Below are 22,018 nucleotides of genomic sequence, written 5' to 3'. Positions count from 1 at the left end.
TGGGCGAATGCAGGAGGAACATGCTCCTGTCTCGGTAATACGCAGCATGTCAGAGACCGAGCCGGAAAACAGTTGTACACTTCTACGGAGGTCAGAAAACTTAAGTGAATCTGACAGCACTAGGGGGTACCATAACAGTGCACTAGGATCGTCTGGGCACGGATACATGGAATCACGCGCTGCAGAGGTGAGGGAAAATTCGTAAGGTGGATACGTCGAATCTTTGGACAACAAACTATTCTTGACCATACGGAAGTTTCAAGTCTATAAGGAGACCAACAAAGCCCTACATCCAAAGAATTCGATGGCACAGTACGATCATGTGTTACCAGCATCTTGGCCGCTGAAGGACAAGCTCCAGTTTATCTGTGCTTTCTTAGATTGGTCGATTGCAGAACATATGCGCGGAGTTGCGGAGAATTGTCGCACCTACCAAGAATTTAAGAACGCATTTCTTAGCACATACTGGTCGTAAGACACACAGGAAAGGATAAAACAGGAGACCATGTTAGGAAAGGACTTAGGAGCGTCAGGATTCCGCAGTCCTGTCAAATTCTTCGAATCCCTGGTAAAGAAGAATCGATTCTTGTAGCAACTGTACAGTGCCAAGGAAATTATAAGGCACTGCTACATGAAATTACCTTTACGTTACCAGCAACTGCTCATCGGTAGGTGCAACGATTTAATCGAAGCTTCCAATAGTGCGCTGTGCGAACTCGAGTACGTGAATGAAATTCACAACACGTGGTAAAGAAGTAGAAGTAATGACCGTAACTGGCCAGATTCGCCAGAGAGGAATGACGATGGACGAAATGGCGAAAACATCGATCGAATCGAAACAAAAATTCAAACGTCAATGGGAATAACCAGCCATTGTAGGAAAATAGAAGAAGATGAGGTAATTATAATCATAACAACAACAACTACCGACGAAACGGAAATTGGAGAGAGCAACAGAAATCGAACCAGGGCCAACAGGATTCTAGGGACCAACAGCAAAGCAAAAGCAGGACATACAACTATCAATGTCAATGGAATGACCAACGTAGCGAATATGTGGAATTGAGGCCAGCTAACCCATCACAGGGGTCACGCAGAGGAAATTCAAACAGCAATTGATAGACAGCCGCTGCGGACTCAGCTAAGAACAATGCCACAAAAACGATCGGAACGAGCGATATGAACCTGTTAGAGTACGAAGATACAAGAGAATTACTACGGGAAGAGGAGGTGCAATATGTAAATAGTCTCTATGAATGAAATGTTTAACGTAATTTAATTTTGATAATATTTTCCTTAGCGTCATTTTCCATTTGTTCTATTTCGGTGTCATTTTGTTTGTTTGGAATTTACATTAGTTTTCAGCATGAGTCCTTGTTGAACGTGGTCAAACGAGTAACGTATTTGTGACATATTCACGCCAACATTCACTGGCATGTGGCAGATTGAATAAAAAATTCCGTTGTAAGTTATCTGTCATCAACAATTGGCACTATTTACGGCATACCAAACCAGGCACCTTACAATACTGAGTACTCCAAACAACTGAGTACTGCTATTATTTCTCTGGACCTCACAATTGTTGTCCGATTTCTGCTCTCAGGAGAGCAAGAAGATCAGCCGTAATTTGACTGTAATTGAGCATCGTACTCTGTCGTAGCGCTCTCGTAGAAGAGCCTTCACAGGATCACCATGGCCAATGATTTTGTTTCTGTTTACTTTCCATGGTTTCTTGCACACTGACCAAGGGACGGATGTACGTAACTTCACGTTTTTCGTTGCGTCGAGACGGTAAATCGTGCCACAGAGCATGTGCGTCTCTATTTTCGGATGTGTTTCGTATGGTGTTAGCGGTCCACGCTTTGGGCACTTGTCGGAGGTAAGACTCCGTGTGTTACGAGCACGTGCGTCAGGATATTCGACCGGCGGGGTCAGGCATTTTCACCTCCCTCAATATGAATGGGTGTTTGTGTTGTCCTCATCATTCATGAAAGTGGCGAGTTTGGACAGCGAAGGTTGGAAATTTGTATGGGTGCTGATAACCGTGCAGTTGAGAGCCCCACAAACTAAACATCATCATCATCGATCTTCAGATGTCTTTCGTATGGTGTTAGCGGTCCACGCTTTGGGCACGTGTCGACGCTAAGAATCGGTGTGTTAAGAGCCATCGCCTGTAGTGCGGAGTAGCCTGTCTCGTGGTGGAATTTTGCCAGCTCCATGTGAGCGCCATCTGCGAAATATTGTGTATGGGGAATTAGCTCATGCAGTATGCTTATGTTTCATTTCAGCAGCAGCGATCCTGACAGAGGAAACAGGAGGCATCCTTGTAATATGTAAAATTACGTAAGCACAATCATAAAATGCCACTACAAAGATTTCAGCCAAATCACCAGCACCTGAGTGAGTAGACGCACTTCCTGACCACTTCAGCGTCAGCAGACAACACCGCCGGACATCGAAAGATAAAAGAGGAGCGTACAAGGAATAAAATACATGAAATTTCGCTTTGGTAGTATTAGCGAAGGCATACGGTAATACAATAAGTTAGTATTTAGTAGTGGGAGACGTCTGCACGTTTGGTGGAGGTATAGACGTAGCGCCAGCGTAAAATTAGGGTGCATGACAGGAGCAGAACTAACCGAAAACTACCAAAAACACGTGCACACACAAACAACAACATCTCACACCACATAATTTACGCCCATACAGCGTTAACAGGGCCCTGCAGTCATTAAATCTATTTTTGGATATTGTGTATATATAATCAATTTATGTCATTTGTGAGAGAATATGGCACTTGATCACACTCGAGGATTGTGCAGACTTCAGAAACAACATGTCAGATTGGAAGTCACAACCCATGAGAGCCAGTGAGGGACGAATGGAGTGGGCCACCGTAATAAGTTAGCTGCAGCAGCCCATGTATGGTGGACCACCCGCTGCGGCAGAAATGGCTGTTGCCAGCTGATGTGTCTACATCACGCAGCCCTAGTGGAGGCAGCACGTCTCAAGCCAGTGCAGACAGTGGGACACCACCACATGCCGGCAGTAACCCCCAGGAGGCCAATGATCCGCCAGGCCAGTAATTGAGGGAGAAGCGAGTCATGTGACACCATAGTCGACACGCATGCCAAGCCTAACCGACTCAGTAGGATGCTGATAGTGACCTGTCCCGTCAACAGAAGGCGAGCTAATCCAATGTCCTGCACTGGCAGGCACGAGTTCCGAGGGAGAGGCGGGTGGGAAGAGTAGGGCTGTCCCATGTCCCAGTTATGCTGAATGGATTTCTATGCATGTCAAATGCAATGCTGCCACACCACTCCCTGACGGCTGACTGTGGCCTGACCAGGATAAGGCCAAGGGTCTAACTGCAGTCCAGGAGCTGCCAAAGATACAAGTTGCTGCCAAGACACCAGTTGTTGTCAGAGACGAGAGGGAACCCGCCACTTCTGCCACGCCATGCATTGAGTGGGAGGCCATTCCACTCGGGTGCGAATTGCTATTCTTCAGTCCTACCAGTGAGTAAGAAGTGTCATATTCACAATTTGTGTGACATTTTCTATTGTAAAATATGTCTCCCCAGTAACCCTTGTGGACATCATTAAGTAATTCCTTTTTGTGTTTTTGTATGTATCAAGAATGCCGTTTTGATTGTGAGTTCTTTGTTTTTCTGCATATTTATTAATGCTCTGATTATGTGCCTGAATTTGTTTTCATGTTGTACAAAATAATACACTAATTTACACAACTTAGATAATAAGACAAACTGATTACACATCTTATTTCCTTGTCCATTGAGAATTTGAGAATGTGTGTCTTTGATGATTAAGACCAAATGAGTGATTGAGCAGGGTAAATCAATGAGCAGAGAACAGTTCATACTCCAGGATACTGTAAATGTGTAGGGACATTAGGCATCAATTACATGTATCCTTGCTAGCTTGCCACTTCATATGAGTGAATGATGCCTGTAATGAATGAGGTCAAGCTAGGATGTGTTTTACCTATGGCCAATCCTGATGGGTAAAGTTACCTTTTTTCATATATATATATATATATATATATATATATATATATATATATATATATATATATATATACACTCCTGGAAATGGAAAAAAGAACACATTGACACCGGTGTGTCAGACCCACCATACTTGCTCCGGACACTGCGAGAGGGCTGTACAAGCAATGATCACACGCACGGCACAGCGGACACACCAGGAACCGCGGTGTTGGCCGTCGAATGGCGCTAGCTGCGCAGCATTTGTGCACCGCCGCCGTCAGTGTCAGCCAGTTTGCCGTGGCATACGGAGCTCCATCGCAGTCTTTAACACTGGTAGCATGCCGCGACAGCGTGGACGTGAACCGTATGTGCAGTTGACGGACTTTGAGCGAGGGCGTATAGTGGGCATGCGGGAGGCCGGGTGGACGTACCGCCGAATTGCCCAACACGTGGGGCGTGAGGTCTCCACAGTACATCGATGTTGTCGCCAGTGGTCGGCGGAAGGTGCACGTGCCCGTCGACCTGGGACCGGACCGCAGCGACGCACGGATGCACGCCAAGACCGTAGGATCCTACGCAGTGCCGTAGGAGACCGCACCGCCACTTCCCAGCAAATTAGGGACACTGTTGCTCCTGGGGTATCGGCGAGGACCATTCGCAACCGTCTCCATGAAGCTGGGCTACGGTCCCGCACACCGTTAGGCCGTCTTCCGCTCACGCCTCAACATCGTGCAGCCCGCCTCCAGTGGTATCGCGACAGGCGTGAATGGAGGGACGAATGGAGACGTGTCGTCTTCAGCGATGAGAGTCGCTTCTGCCTTGGTGCCAATGATGGTCGTATGCGTGTTTGGCGCCGTGCGGGTGAGCGCCACAATCAGGACTGCATACGACTGAGGCACACAGGGCCAACACCCGGCATCATGGTGTGGGGAGCGATCTCCTACACTGGCCGTACAACACTGGTGATCGTCGAGGGGACACTGAATAGTGCACGGTACATCCAAACCGTCATCGAACCCATCGTTCTACCATTCCTAGACCGGCAAGGGAACTTGCTGTTCCAACAGGACAATGCACGTCCGCATGTATCCCGTGCCACCCAACGTGCTCTAGAAGGTGTAAGTCAACTACCCTGGCCAGCAAGATCTCCGGATCTGTCCCCCATTGAGCATGTTTGGGACTGGATGAAGCGTCGTCTCACGCGGTCTGCACGTCCAGCACGAACGCTGGTCCAACTGAGGCGCCAGGTGGAAATGGCATGGCAAGCCGTTCCACAGGACTACATCCAGCATCTCTACGATCGTCTCCATGGGAGAATAGCAGCCTGCATTGCTGCGAAAGGTGGATATACACTGTACTAGTGCCGACATTGTGCATGCTCTGTTGCCTGTGTCTATGTGCCTGTGGTTCTGTCAGTGTGATCATGTGATGTATCTGACCCCAGGAATGTGTCAATAAAGTTTCCCCTTGCTGGGACAATGAATTCACGGTGTTCTTATTTCAATTTCCAGGAGTGTATATATATATATATATATATATATATATATATATCAGTTATCAGGATGAGATTCTCCAGTTATTTTCAATGATTTCCTCTGGTTTGTATTACACTAAACAATATGGGAGTAAGACACTACCCATACAGAAATCAATGACAGGTAGAGGGCACTAAGAGAGGACAAGTTACTCTCTCACCTATTTTTCGCATACGGAAAATTATTTAAGAATTTATTGCAACCTGGCGCAAATTGAGCGAGACTCTAGAAAGTTAACAGCCTGAGCATATGTTGATGAAGCCTGGTAGAGGGTTAAAAGAAGACGTATTTTTATGACTCTTAGCTCGTAGAAACGGCTTGTTGGGAGTTGAAAGCAACTAATGGTGAGCCCATCCCTTAGTAAATCTTGCCAGACAGGCCCACAACCGTACTGGGCAGACAGGGCAGCCCGTCGTCGAGACAGGACTCCAGCAGAACAATGCCGTGCTACCTGCAACTGCACCAGCAGAAGCCTGGGCTGGGGCGATACGTCTAAAGGAATGCGTCTACACAGTGGAGTTGTAAACTGGGCATTATGTGCAGAGCCATTTGTAATAAAAATTCACATGTTTTTGTGTTCGCCAATAGTGTAAATAGGCCAGTGAACCACATCCCCCGGCTGCCTTGGTTGTATAAGAAAAATCTGGCGTCTGAGAAGAGTTTAGAGATAGAATCTTTAATACACTTCATAGCTAGGACTAACAAGCCCCAAGGCTCAGGCGATTTAGATAAAGATCTTTAAGATTGTATCTGTTCACTTGTTGTCATGGGAAGACACACGACTTTGGGAAAAATCGTCTTCCCCCTCTGCGAAAACGTAAAAAACGTAGTAACTGGTGGGTTTCTTTTTTTTCCAGAGACGAACGTTTCTTAACTCTTGCCCTGGTTCGAAATGAGTTTGTGCTGTCGTGTGGGAGGAGAAATTTAGCGCCTCTAGAGCCCTGTGACTTAATCATAATGGACTGGTGTCGTTCATGCACTTTGCGAGGAAACGGAATATTTTCTGGAGAGGTGCGAAGCACTCAGATGTGGGACTGTGGTCTGGTAACCACTTCTGGTCAAAGCTCTGGCATGCGTTGTTGGTACTTGGGACCTGTTCTGAGACTGATTTCACTTGCGGGTAGTTTAGTCTGGGGAGCCTGTGGTGAATTTCTTACTGTACCGACAGCGTGACTTCAAACGCCTTGGACTACTCTTTTGCCGAGGGCACACTTATTCGTTTTTGATTTACCAGTCTTGACGTTTGGTATCCTTGTGAGCTCTGTTGAACAAGTGAGCCCCTGAAATCTACCGTGATTTCAGGGCTGTGGTAGAGAGTAAATTGCGATCAGTCCGCCTGATCACTAGACCGCAAGATTTTTGCATTTGTTTCGTGGCCACGATCGATTCAAAGGTGCCGCCTACACGTCACACCTCCGCCACACACATCTCGCCAGCTGCAAGTCACGTCATCGCACGAAGTACACAGGGTAACATACTGCCGTTCCCACATTGTGAGGGCGTACAGATCTCAATCGCCACTTGCTCTCAGCTCCACCTACGTAGAGAAACTTCAGTAGATTTGATCAGTAAAAGCCTGCTCAGCGTCAGATCAATTCAGATTGCGTTATCCACATTTTTAGCACTACAGTACCCGACTCACTGATCACCTAGTTGAACTGTCTTTGCCACCCAGGATCCACCCAGTGCAATCTTAAATCACCTGTTAGTTGTTTACGTTATTCAATCAATAACTTGTTTCGCATTCTTTATTTCCTGTTTTGGGAAAATAAATGTTGTTAGTACACTTAATTTTGCCTGCATTGTCAATCATTTCAATAGTCCCACTAAAGATACCTTTCAAACTCTCTGTTCTATATTCTTCGAGGTTCTGTGTTCAAAATTGTTGTATTCTTATAACATTACGAACTTTTTTAAAGGAATTAAAAGGTGCTTTTACATCATGGCAGAAAGAGTTCCCAATTTTGGGTGATTAATATTATAAAAATATATGCCTTTTTGCAATATAAAAAGAAACGTCTTTATCTGAAAAGCATTATATTTGAAAAGTATTATTTAGAGGAACATGCATCACATACATTTGTTTTCCAACCATGTTTTTGCGTTCCCGCTCAGAATCCGTCAGCTCACTGGAGACATTTTATGCATCTACTCCAATTCTCGGCGTGTTGGTAATTTTTATAAGTTTCAGAGTAGTAGAGGTATTCCTCACCTGCACTGTCTCCGTCATCTGTAGTAACCAAGACTGGTTCGAAGGAAGAGTCATCGGAGTCTGTATCAATTCTTCTATTATTCTTCTTCTTTCCGGTCAGTTGAGAAGACAGATTCACTATAGTATGTCTTTCCTTTAGAGTTCTTTATTTGGAACGTGTAGAGGAGATATTCAGCTTCATTCTTCTTCCTTCAGACGCCTCCAGTGATGCCTGTAGTTGTAATTTGTGGGAAGAAGTCACAGCAGTTTTACCTCCTCTGCTGCAAATTGAACTTCTGGGAAGAGCAAGTGAGGGACTCATTTCGAAAGGAGAAATAAAGTTGGAGTTTCCATTTCGTGAAGGATTGGTAGAGGATGTGGAGTTTCTGGTTATGGCATGGGAGTCTGTGGATGGGCAGAAGATGCAGGGATTTCAGCTGTGCTGGTGGTTGAAAAAAAAATGTGTTTCTTGGGAGGAAGTAATTGGGTCCAAGTGTTTCAGAGCTTAAAGGTGATATGCCACTTTTTCTGAACACAATCAAAGCGACTTCCTTTGCTGCGACTCAGTTATAAGCTCTTCCCATAAGCTCACTTACTTGCTATATAGTCAGGGATCTCCTGCTAACCAGGGTCCAATCTCCTTTGAATAGCGGGCTTTGAATGGCTTCATGAATACGGTCTCCAGCACTATCAGTCGATGTGTTGCATATGAAGGAAGAGACACTATTATCACACCATGCTGTCTAGCAAGATTTATCACTTCTGTTTCCCACGTGTGATTATAGTGACCATCGATCTACGAAGATCACAGGGTCCTCTACTGATGGCAGAAAGCGCTCGATGAAATGCTTCAACGATTCTGTGAATATTGAAAGCTGAATCCAACGGGGCGGATGGCAAGCTGCAATTGAGCCTGGTGGAGTACCGCCTAACAACCCGGCTTTCATATTCTTCCTTGGAAAGACTATTAGAGGTGGGAAAGGTTTCCGCCAGTATTAATATATGTTTCCACGACAATCAGTTTACCTCTCTCCGCGGAAAACAGCTTTGCAACTCGCTTCATCCCTTTCATGATGATGACTTTAGAACGTGATCCCTGGACTACAGGCCGCTATGTCTCATGTACATTATGCACTTTCAGCGGATCGAAATTCACTTTTTCAGCTGCAGCTTCAGAATATTGAAAAACGAATCAACATTTTCATTTGAGGAACCTTTCGCTCTTGCCGAGGAGACCGACTGCAGAGTTCGGTAAGCTAATTTTGAGTGTCTTCTCATGTAGTTCCGGACCCATTTTTCTGCCGGCGAAGACCTTTTCAGGATGACAAGGAGGATCGAGGTCGTTAGAAACCGTCAACCGAAAAGCTAGTTATCTCAAATCCTTCATTCGAAGCCCACAGCAACGCTCATCCGTATTTTTGTAGTAGAAAACTCGCTCGTCTTTTAATTTATCACCCAGACTACACACCCTACCAACCTTTGTCTTTAACAAAGAATCGATGTCTTTACTCTTAGGTTCATGCAGTTTTCTACTTGGATGTTTTTAGAAAGCCCAAAGCCCACTTGCTTACTCTGTACAGCTGCAACAGCTTTTCTCACAGATTCTTCTGAGCAAGGTTTCCTAACTCCGGGCGCTATCTGCTATAATGGTATGTCCAGGATCAAAAAATCGTTTACAACCAATCAGTGGAAAGTATTATGAGCTAAATACGTTATTGACACGTTTATACTAACCAAGATTCGTCTAAAAATGTTTTGGAATACGTCCCACAGTTATAACTACCTTTTATAAAAGTAACTCAGTGCTTTAAATACCACATAAATTAGTTCCTAATTTCATGTATCCGAAAATAAGCCAGTCTTCGAAATTAGGAATCTTACAAGCTTGCATTCAACATGGCCTATTCGAATGTGTACGTCATGAGATCGTAATTTCACATATACATATTAATCTTAAAGAAAATAGATTGATTAAACATGTCAAATAAAATATCATTAACGTTATCTTCCGTGTGGAAACTTGGCTCAGGAAACACCATAAAATATTTCGGAACTGAACAAAACTTGCTTGTCACTTTCAACTCCACTGGATCTCAAAGTGCGTATTATAGTATTTGAGAGTTGTACCTGAATACTGTAAATTCGCGTAGTCGTCTGTTTTTGTTTTGAACGGCCAATGTCGGTTGGTCACAGCCAGTGTGCTCTCTGCCGCCGTTGGATAAGCAGCTGCCAGCAGCAAGTCGTATACTCTTAGCTCACTTATTTGTTACATAGTTTAATTCTTAATTTCTTTGCGTGTTTTTGGGTACTTGCATTGTTTAATTAATAAATTTCGGGCGTATTATAGTATTTGAGAGTTGTAGCATCGCGTTTTAGTACCCGAATAGTGTAAAATCGCGTAGTCTCCTTCTGCCACCGAGCAGTGCGCATGTAGCGGTATTACTGCATTTACTAGGCAATCTTGTATTTTAATAACCGTTAAATTTTGTGTCGAAATGTTTGTGCTCTCTGTAGATTAGTTCAGACGTTCTTTGCACTACAGTATTTAGCATGGATAGGGACTGCGACTGCTGTGTTTGGATGCAGGCTGAATTGGCATCCCTTCCCTCCTAGCCTCAGGCAGTGTTGGCTTTGGTCACACAGCTTGAGGCTGTTGCCAATGGGCACCACTGTGGGGGTCCGGATGGGGGTTTGTCGGGGACGGCCAGCTCGTCCCACGCATCCTCGCTATGGCTGCCTAGGATACTGCCCACATTGAGGCTGACCCCTCACCTGTGGTAGAGTGGGAAGTCGTCTCAAGGTGTGGCAGGGGGCGAAAGACATTCCGGAGGGCTGAACGGAAGGCCTCTCCAGTTTGTCTGACGAACCGGTTTCAGGCTCTGTCTCCGGCTGATACTGATCTTCGGCCGGACGTGGCTGCTTGTCCTGTTCCAGAGGTTGCCCCTCAGTCTGCAAGATCCGCGCGGTCACAGAGGAAGGGCTTATTGGTAGTTAGGAGCTCCAACGTCAGGCGAATAATGGGGCCTCTTAGGGATATGGCAGCAAGAGAGGGGAAGAAAACCAATGTGCACTCCATGTGCATACTGGGGGGAATTCCAGATGTGGAAAGGGTCCTTCCAGATGCCATGAAGGGTACAGGGTGCACCCATCTGCAGGTGGTCGCTCATGTCGGCACCAATGATGTGTGTCGCTATGGATCGGAGGAAATCCTCTCTGGCTTCCGGCGGCTATCTGATTTGTGAAGACTGCCAGTCTCGCTAGCAGGATGACAGCAGAGCTCACCATCTGCAGCATCGTCGACAGGACTGACTGCGGACCTTTGGTATAGAGCCGAGTGGAGGGTCTGAATCAGAGGCTGAGACGGTTCTGCGACCGTGTGGGCTGCAGATACCTCGACTTGCGCCATTGGGTGGTGGGGTCTCGGGTTCCGCTGGATAGGTCAGGAGTCCACTACACACAGCAGGCGGCTACAGGGGTACCAGGGGTTGTGTGGCGTGGGCTGGGCGGTTTTTTAGGTTAGATGACCTCGGGCAAGTACAGAACGGGCAACAGCCTCAAAGGGTGCAGGGCAAAGTCAGGACATGCGGGGACCAAGCAGCAATCGATATTGTAAGTGTAAACTGTCGAAGCTGCGTTGGTAAAGTACCGGAACTTCAAGAGCTGATAGAAAGCACCGAAGCTGAAATCGTTATAGGTACGGAAAGCTGGCTGAAGCCAGAGATAAACTCTGCCGAAATTTTTACAAAGGCACAGACGATGTTTAGAAAGGACAAATTGCATGCAACCGGTGGTGCCGTGTTTGTCGCTGTTAGTAGTAGTTCATCCCGTAGTGAAGTAGAAGTGGATAGTTCCTGTGAGTTATTATGGGTGGAGGTTACACTCAAAAACCGAGCTAGGTTAATAAATGGCTCCTTTTACCGACCTCACGACTCAGCAACATTAGTGACAGAACAACTGAGAGAAAATCTGGAATACATTTCACATAAATTTCCTCAGCATGTTATAGTCTTAGGTGGAGATTTCAATTTACTAGATATAGACTGGGACACTCAGATGTTTACGATGGGTGGTAGGAACAGAGCATCGAGTGACATTATACTAAGTGCACTATCCGACAATTACCTCGAGCAATTAGAAGAGAACCGACTCGTGGAGATAACATCTTGGACCTACTCATAACAAACAGATCCCTACTTTTCGACTCTGTAAGCGCAGAACAGGCAATCAGTGATCATAAGGCCGTTGCAGCATCCCTGAATATGGAAGTAAATAGGAATATAAGAAAAAGGGTGGAAGATTTATCTGATTAGCAAGAGTAATAGAAGGCAGATTTCAGACTACCTAGCAGATCAAATCGAAAATTTCTGTTCCTACACTGACAATGTTGAGTGTTTATGGAAAAAGTTCAAGGCAATCGTAAAATACGTTTTAGACAGGTACGTGCCGAGCAAAACTATGAGGAACAGGAAAAACCTACCGTGGTTCAACAACAAATTTAGGAAACTACTGCGAAAGCAAAGAGAGCTTCACTGCAAGTTTAAACGCAGCCAAAACCTCTCAGACAAACAGAAGCTAAACGATGTCAAAGTTAGCGTATGGAGGGCTATGCGTGAAGGATTCAGTGAATTCGAAAGTAAAATTATATGGACCGACTTGACAGAAAATCCTAGGAAGTTCTGGTCTTACGTTAAATCAGTAAGTGGCTCGAAACACCATATCCAGACACTCTGGGATGATGATGGCATTGAAACAGAGGATGACACGCGTAAAGCTGAAATACTAAACACCTTTCTCCAAAGCTGTTTCACAGAGGAAGATAGCACTGCAGTTCCTTCTCTAAATCCTCGCAAAAACGAAAAAAATAGCTGACGTCGAAATAAGTGACCAAGGAATAGAAAAGCAACTCAAATCACTCAACAGAGGAAAGTCCACTGGATCTGACGGGATACCAATTCGATTCTACACAGAGTACGCGAAAGAACTTGCCCCCTTCTAACAGCCGTGAACCGAAAGTCTCTAGAGGAACGGAAGGTTCCAAGTGATTGGAAAAGAGCATATGTAGTTCCAGCTTTCAAGAAGGGTCGTCGAGCAGATGCGCAAAACTATAGACCTATATCTCTGACATAAATCTGTTGTAGAATTTTAGAACATGTTCTTCGCTCGCGTATCATGTCATTTCTGGAAACCCAGAATCTACTCAGCAGGAATCAACATGGATTCCGGAAACAGCGATCGTTTGAGACCCAACTTGCTTTATTTGTTCATGAGACCCAGAAAATATTAGATACAGGCTCCCAGGTAGATGCCATTTTCCTTGACTTCCAGAAGGCGTTTGATACAGTTCCGCACTGTCGCCTGATAAACAAAGTAAGAGCCTACGGAATATCAGACCAGCTGTGTGGGGGGATTGGAGCGTTTTTAGCAAACAGAACACAGCATGTTGCTCTCAATGGAGATACGTCCATAGACGATAACCTCTGGCGTGCCACAGGGGAGTGTTATGGGACCATTGCTTTTCACAATATATATAAATGATCTAGTAGATAGTTTCGGAAGTTCCATGCGGCTTTTCGTAGATGATGCTGTAGTATACAGAAAAGTTGAAGCATTATAAAATTGCAGCTAAATGCAGGAAGATCTGCAGCGGATAGGCACTTGGTGCAGGGAGTGGCAACTGACCCTTAACATAGACAAATGTAATGTATTGCGAATACATAGAAAGAAGGATCCCATATTGTATGATTATATGATAGCAGAATAAACAATGGTAGCAGTTGCTTCTGTAAAATATCTGGGAGTATGCGTGCGGAACGATTTGAAGTGGAATGATCATATAAAATTAATTGTTGGTAAGGCGGGTGCCAGGTTGAGATTCATTGGGAGAGTCCTTAGAAAATGTAGTCCATCAACAAAGGAGGTGGCTTACAAAACACTCGTTCGACCTGTACTTGAGTATTGCTCATCAGTGTGGGATCCGTACCAGGTCGGGTTGACAGAGGAGATACAGAAGATCCAAAGAAGAGCGGCGCGTTTCGTCACAGGGTTATTTGGTAACCGTGATAGCGTTACAGAGATGTTAAGCAAACTCAAGTGGCAGACTCTGCAAGAGAGGCGCTCTGCATCGCGGTGTAGCTTGCTGTCTAGGTTTCGAGAGGGTGCGTTTCTGGGTGATGTATCGAATATATTGCTTCCCCCTACTTATACCTCCCGAGGAGATCACGAATGTAAAATTAGAAAGCTTCGAGCGCGCACGGAGGCTTTGCGGCAGTCGTTCTTTCCGCGAACCATAGGCGACTGGAAGAAGAAAGGGAGGTAATGACAGTGGCACGTCAAGTGCCCTCCACTACACACCATTGGGTGGCTTGCGGAGTATAAATGTAGATGTAGATGTAGAATAACTCCCAGAACATCAATTTCGCACATTTTAAACAACTTCTCAGCTCGTACAGCAAAAATTTACCGGTACGGAGTTTTTGTCCTTTATTTACGCTGTTCTGTGTGTACGTTCAAATGTTTTCCATCTCAAAAAAGTTACAAATACAGTTTCTTTCATCATATTATCAATTTTTACAGTTTTCTTGAAGAAGGTAAGTTGAGAATACTTTCAAAACTGCATGTTTTAAGACATAATTTGTAAGTGCTGCATACCTGGGATACGATCGACAGCGTTTTGGAATTATTATCGAAATGAAGTATAAATCGAAAGCAAAATTATATATTTCATTATACCAAACTACAGGAAGGCTTATTGTGGCCTCCCGATTCCATTCATATAGTGGGTAATTGCATCCCTGTAATTAAGTAAGTAATGAAACGTTTTCCGTTCGTTTACGAGCATTATTCTATACATTAAAACACATATGAAGTCATATTTGCGCTCCTAAACAGGTCTGTCTTTTGGAGCAATTCGACAAGCTGCACCGTTCCTGAGCAATTTAGTACCACAATTATCCAGTCAGGTCGCCGCGCACGTAAATTCAATCAGCTTACCACAAACATTGTTGGCAAACGTGTTCTTCGTTTGGTTAACTCGAATCTAACAAACGTAGCTTCTGCTCGCCTAGCTTAAATTTATCACCTCCGAAAGCGGCTATTTTATCCCTTAATGAGTATTCGAACAACTGGTATCTCACGGACCCACAGATGTGTGTTTAGTAACGCATTTAAGTGCGCGAAAATGATTGCGCGCTCAGCGACGTGATTTGCTAACTACAACGTTAAATAATTCGGAAACGGCCCAAGTTATCAATTGTTTTTGTAACAGTTATTTATCAGCACAACCACCCCTGCAACACCAGTACAAGCTTTTCAGATTGTTTCTGGCCACCCTGTGTACATGGTAACTCACCTACCTCAATACTGAATGAATAACACAAAAGTTACTTTTACTGTCATGTAGTATTAACAAACTAAATTAACAAAATTATTTAATAACTCTTCACTCTTCCAAAATATAAATAAAAACCTTATCACGGAATGTCTCTTCGGGTGAACTGGACAATCTCAGTCACGCTAAGTACTTCAACTCCCTTCTTGGTATGATCGCGACAAAACGTTTTAAGAGTTTCACAAGCTTCGTTTGTCCGTTAACCCTCAAGTAAACAAACACACGCTCGCTGAGCGGTCAGTGTCCATAGGACACAGCCACTAGGTGTTGTTGCACAACTGGAAGTACTTATCACAAGTATTCCTGGGCGTTCACAGAAACTTTTCCAGGGAAGGGGGAGGGGGCAAGACTTTTCCGACTTTTGGTCAGTTTCGAGACATGTCATTCTATGACAACTAAATTGGTAACACAAAACCGTATGATACCACAGGGAATTGACGGTTATTCATTTGGTATATGAATCAAACCTCTGTATTCCAGATAAGGAAAAGGCACAAGAGAGGCAATTCTGACGTTGCGGTTGACAATGGAGGAAAGACTAAAGAAATATAAAGACACGTTCATAGGATTCGTAGACCTGAAAACAGCGCGTGACATTCTAAAATGGAGTGAGACGTTCGAAATTCTGAGGAAAATAGCGGTAAGCTTTAGGGAGACACGGTTAATATACAACTTGTACAAGAGCCAAGAAGAAATGTTAAAAGTGGTAGACCAAGAACGAAGTTCTCGGATTGAAAAAGATATAAGACAGGGATTTAGATTTCGGCCATACGGTTCAGTCTGTAGATCGAAGAAGCAATGATGGAAATAAAATAAAGGATCAGGAGTGGTTTAAAATTCAAGGAGGAATGATATAAATGATACGATTTGCTGATGACATTGCGAAGAAAGACGAGAGTAATGAGAAGTAGCAGAAATGAGAACAGTGCGAAACAGGATTGATGGTCATGAAGTAGGTGAAGTTAAGGAATTCTCTTACCTATGCAGCAAAATAACCAATGATGGACGAAGCAAGGAGGACGTCAGAAGCAGACTATCATTGCTGAAAAGGGCATTCCTGACCAAGAGAAGTCTACTAGTAACAAACATAGGCCTTAATTTGAGGAAGATATTTCTGAGGATGTACGTATGGATCACAGCATCCATAAAATGGTTCAAATGGCTCTGAGCACTATGGGGCTCAACTGCTGAGGTCGTAAGTCCCTTAGAACTTAGAACTACTTAAACCTAACTAACCTAAGGACATCACATACATCCATGCCCGAGGCAGGATTCGAACCTGCGACCGTAGCAGTCGCGCGGCTCCGGACCGAGCGCCTAGAACCGCTAGACCACCGCGGCCGGCAGCACTCTATACTAGTGAAACATAGACTGTGAAAAAACCTGAACAGGAGAGAATCAAAGCATTTGAGATGTGGAGCTATAAACGAATGTTGAAAATTAGGTGGACTGGTAAGGTACAGAATGAGGAGGTTCTGCCAAGAGTGGCAATAAATTGAGAATGTTTAAGAACTCGCTGCAATTAGAACTTACACGTACGGAAATACTAAAAAGTAAGTGGCCATAAACGCAGCAGAAGGTATCAAATGACAGAAAACGGTTCAAACGGCTCTGAGCACTATGGGACTCAACTGCTGTGGTCATAAGTCCCCTAGAACTTAGAACTACTTAAACCTAACTATCCTAAGGACATCACACACAGCCATGCCCGAGGCAGGATTCGAACCTGCGACCGAAGCGGTCGTGCGGTTCCAGACTGTAGCGCCTTTAACCGCTCGCCCACTCCGGCCGGCTCAAATGACAGAAATGGCAGTAAGTATGGTTTTAAGACTTACTATTAAAATACAAATGTCGAATTATTTTTTCAAAGCAAATGATCACAATCGTGGCAGAAGGCCTTACACGTGAGGAACGGAAATTATATAAATAATTAGAAACCTGCTGCAAATGCAAGCAAAGTTTAATTAAAAGAAACAAGCTTCTCACCACCAAACGGGTAAAATAAGATGATGGTAACCTTGTAACACAACCGTTACACTCCTAGATTTATTCCAGAAGGCGACCGGAACTATTAATTAGACATACATAACCTTTAATGTAGGCATTACAAGGTATGGTAATAAATAATACAATAATAAAACACAAGGAAAGGACCAGTCCCAGACGGTGCTCCAGGAAACGACCTCTGAGAAAGACCTGCAACAAACACTTTCGCGAGCGATGAGACAGGCAGCCAAGAGTTGCGTTCACTTCACAAGATGGCAACTCAGACTAGTGGAAGTCTAACGAATGACTAATGATAATCTTGCTGAAGTTACTTGACGTCCAATAAACCAAATGCAACGATGGAACAATATGCCAAAGCCGGAACCGGCGGTCTGCACTACGTCCCCAGAATACCGTTTATAGCACCTGGAACGAGAAAGGAATCACTGCCACCAGAGGAGGAGTATCACCAACCGGCCTACAATCAAGAAATCTCAAAACTACACGCCTTAGGGAACAGTAGCCGCAAGGAGAGGAAGCGTACACTGCCGTTACATACACAAACCCCCAGGGCGTGTAACTGGGGCGTTAGTGGCTACCAGGGAAGAAAAAATAACACCTGGTTGAACGTAACAAATTGTAAGAAGTTTAACGCAGTAAACAGTAATAAGAAGTCGAGGAAAGCTAATTAGATCCGCCTCCCCCAAGCATTCCACTCGCTACTCTTCGCCTCGACGACACTACGAGCAGCAACACGAACCCAAGTCACTGGAGAACCCCGAGATATCAGAATGGTGGAGGTTTCTCTACTTGGATTGAAATGCACTCATCTTAAAGCTTGCTGGATCCGGCTTACGACGAGGTCGTGCACCCTCGTGCCCACAGCCCTTCCATCCGGCAGTCCATGCGCGCCGCCAGCGGTCCCAACGTGTTCTTGCACTGTGCGGACCTGGTTCCTCTTCAGTCCCCAACCGAACTGGCCCACTCACACGACCCGGAAAAAAAAACGGCGTCACCCCAAAGATAGGGCAAAAGTTATTACTTATCGATAACTGCCGCTGCTGCCATTAGCGGACAGACAACGCTTGGGAAACCTAGTGGCGCCAGTCAAAACGAGAAGAAGACAAACAACAGCAAGCATGCCAACTAAACGATACCGTCTGGCCTACAACAGATGGCGGAAACCTACAAACAGCACCAACATGAGCCACAGCACGGCCCAATTACTTGAAGCTAGTCTTCTGCCATTCAGTTCTCAGCCTTATACACATTCTCCGAAATTCCTGTTACAGATTTCTAGGATTTGTACGTGGGACTGAGTAGATAATATTCTGAACTTGAATCCATGTGCGGAAAAGTATCGTTTCCGGGCTACAGCCATTTGAAAATACGAGTATATTGGCAACGCGACCACTTTTTCAAATAATTTATTAGGCGTGACCCAGTACATCACTGGTTCTACATCTCCACTCTTTAATAACAAAAAAAAAAAAAAAAAAAAAAAGGAAACGTAAACAGTTTTCACAAACACTGCTGTTCTGTTCACAGTACGGCCACTTACAATTCGAGTGTGCCGTGTCTCCATGGAGCACTACAGTCGCGCCTTCTGAAGGTGAAGTTTCCCTTTTCTCGAAGCTGTTGCATAATTGTAAGGGAAAGGGTATGCGATAGTCATACGTTGTGGATAACGATCTTGATAAAGGTGACGAGCAGCTCTTACATTACCGTGAGCGTCGCCGTACAGAAGGATCAAGTCGGTGTATACTGCAAACGTGTACACAATCGTGTTGCTGTTAACACTAGGTGAGACGTGAATGAAGTTCTAACCTGGTCAGACGTCAAATGACACTAGCCGATTCGGTGTAAACATCCCCACCATAATTACCCTGTTGCATGCCTACTTAGCAAACATATTTTCAAGTGGATGTAGCGCACGGAAATGGTACGTTTCCGGACTTGGACTCCGATTCAAAGTAGTGTCTACTCTGTTCCCTGTACAAGAACTAGAAAACTGTAACGAGAATTTCCGAACACCCTGCACATCTCTAAGAACACGAAAAAACTCCATCTCGCAATCTCAGCTCAGCAGTCGACTTAAGCTATCAGTGCTAAGTTAAGCTTCGACCTCAGTGGAGTATGAGATGCGGAGAAAGCAGGAAGGTAAGTTTTGTCCCCACGTTAAGGACGTGAAGGTGCGGTTAAACTGTGCACTTTGCGGCTAGTCGCCGTGCAGCTTTAGCTTGCCCCACATGCTAAAAGAGGCGTGTGTGTGTGGAGAGTTCTGCGCCCTCGTGAGCACAATTCAAAGGCATTCGCGACTTTGCACCGGTGTGTGCGCCTCCTTGTCTCTTCGTGCAATAGCTGCTTGCGTCTAATGCCCACGGAAGTTCGGACCTCAAGAAGAGCAATGTTATCTGTCTGTTATACAGACGCCGGCCGAAGTGGCCGTGCGGTTAAAGGCGCTGCAGTCTGGAACCGCAAGACCGCTACGGTCGCAGGTTCGAATCCTGCCTCGGGCATGGATGTTTGTGATGTCCTTAGGTTAGTTAGGTTTAACTAGTTCTAAGTTCTAGGGGACTAATGACCTCAGAAGTTGAGTCCCATAGTGCTCAGAGCCATTTGAACCATTTTTTTGTTATACAGACGCCACTTTAGGCATGCGTGCGCATAGATGAAGTAACAAGGTTAAGTGAAAGCATGTCATAGAGACAGCAGTTCATGTTCAAACACACTCCTTACGCTTTCTACACGGTCATAATCATAAGACAGACGATTCGAAATGTCCCGGCATGCACCGATAATAAACAGAGAGCACATTATAGACATCGTGCTATTTCTTGCTGCTTCGAAACTTTGCCACAATGTAACGTCCACTGTAAGTGTTCAAGATGCAAAATTTTATATTCATTGATACCTTCACGCCTCATCCACCCCCCCACCCCCCCCCCCCACCCCCCCAAACCGCCGTCCCCGGTATCTACGCCCATGGCACAGGGAGTTCGACCGTAACCTTTTCAGTATCTGAGCCTACGAGTCGAGTTGTGTAAGAAGCCTAAGTCAACAGCGAAAGATTTTTTTCTTGAATCTAATTCTGTAATTCTCTAGCACAGAATTCTAAAGGTATGAGAAATTGTTTTTGTTGACTACAGTTCTAACTGTTAAAACATTCCTGCTGTATTTCTGTATTTGTATTATCAAAAATAAAACGTGGCTCAGTATTAATGGCACTTGAAACCGAACCTTTGTTATTGACACTTAGAACGAATCAGTTTCTTGGTATTGCACCTAGAATATTCTTAATTACCTTTTTATTTTCTAATTTGTTTCACTATTTTTTTGAAGTGAGGTGAGCAGCATAATTCTGTGGTATCAGAAAAGGTATGAGAAATATTTTTTTTTTTTAATTCTCCTGACGAATGTGGGATTTGGAACTCAGAATGTATGACATTTCTACTCTTCAGTTGTTGTAGGGAGCCAAAATCTTCAACAATTTCTCTCATTATTAATCTCTGTAGTTTTTCTAAGGGATAAATCGAAAGAAAAATTGTGTATTTCGGTGTATCAAACTATGGGATGGCTTTTTTGTGGCCTCCTCATTCCACCCATAAAGGATGGGTAGTTGCATCTCTGTAATTGAGGAATGAAACATTTTCTGTTCGTTTACGAACATTACCCTAGAAATTACCATACATAAAAAGTCACATTTGCGATCTTAAAGTATTTTTCTGCCCAACGGATAAGTATTTTCGAGCATTACCCTCATTTTTAATGCATTTAAAAGGCCACCAGAAACAGACTATTTGTGGTTTATACAGGGTCATATAGTTAAGCTTTTTGCCTATAAAATTAATAATAATAGTTAATACCCACACGTTTTCTTCGATTTGTGTTTCGAGGTACCTGTGGCAACGTAAATAACGAACTTGAAGCCTCAGAGTTTTAAACGGTGCTGCCAGTTTTCTAGAAGCTACAAATGTACTGAAAACTCTCAGTACTGCTAGTGATACCAACACCTTCACAGCAATTTCAAAAGAAAGAAACAAACTTTATTGGTTAACCTCTCGTCGACGAGGACTCGTTATAAATTAATCAACGGCTAGGACTCGAAAGATGGTTGAGAAGGAGATCAACGGTGTATTTTTCTACGAAACCAAGTTGGCACTTGCCTTAATCAACTTAGGGAATGTAATACGCAACACCCTGTCTCATTCGCACAACGTTTAAAGCAGTAAGTCAAATATTAAAATTATAACCTGTGTACATGCCTTGACGCAACTCAGCTCGCGGCGGACACAATATCGAGACCGCAAATTCATCCAGTATTTGATAATAAGACCAGATAGTGACTTCCAACAAACTTCACGTACTTCCAAACCTTTACGATAACTTTTCTCGATGATACCCCACACAAAATAATGAAAAAATAATGGTTTATCGCATACTACATTTTTATTGTTCCTGCCAAAAACGTTCAGCATCAGGCTTGACGCTTTAATTTAATACTTCTTTACTGTTATCTCTATTTGCAAAGTAGTTTGCAGGCAGAGCCCACAGATACCACTAGACGTTCCTCCAAAATTATATCATTATTCGACTCATAGATCAGGAGGTGTGACGTCGTAATCACTGAGATGCGAAAAAAACTAGGGTTATTTGTCTTCAGCCATAAATGTTTTAGATGCTTAATGTCAAATATCTGACATATTAACTCACTTATAAAATAATAAGATGTTTACAGCTGTTTCATACATACGAATTCAATCAAAGAATGTGTAGTGGGGGCGGTTGTTGGAAGTTTGGTCGTTCTACAGATTCCAGTTACATTCTGAAACCGAATTTTAATCTCCAACAAGATGCATGGCATGCACTTCGTTGATCGACGAGTATCAATGCATAGTCCAAAAATTATGATA

General features: G+C 44.1%; 1 protein-coding gene across 1 annotated transcript in view; it reads left to right on the top strand.

The window, feature by feature from the left end:
* Positions 1-2,924: 2,924 nt before the first annotated feature.
* LOC126195701 (aminoacylase-1-like) overlaps positions 2,925-22,018 on the top strand; it is a 120,290-nt gene continuing 101,196 nt past the window's right edge. The window contains exon 1 of the mRNA XM_049934329.1: positions 2,925-3,078. Coding sequence (XP_049790286.1) covers positions 2,925-3,078 — 154 coding nt within the window. The remainder of the gene's footprint in view (positions 3,079-22,018) is intronic.

Source organism: Schistocerca nitens, chromosome 7 (genome assembly GCF_023898315.1).
Source record: "Schistocerca nitens isolate TAMUIC-IGC-003100 chromosome 7, iqSchNite1.1, whole genome shotgun sequence".
Lineage (NCBI taxonomy): Eukaryota > Metazoa > Arthropoda > Insecta > Orthoptera > Acrididae > Schistocerca > Schistocerca nitens.
This window is presented reverse-complemented; position numbering and strand designations above follow the sequence as displayed.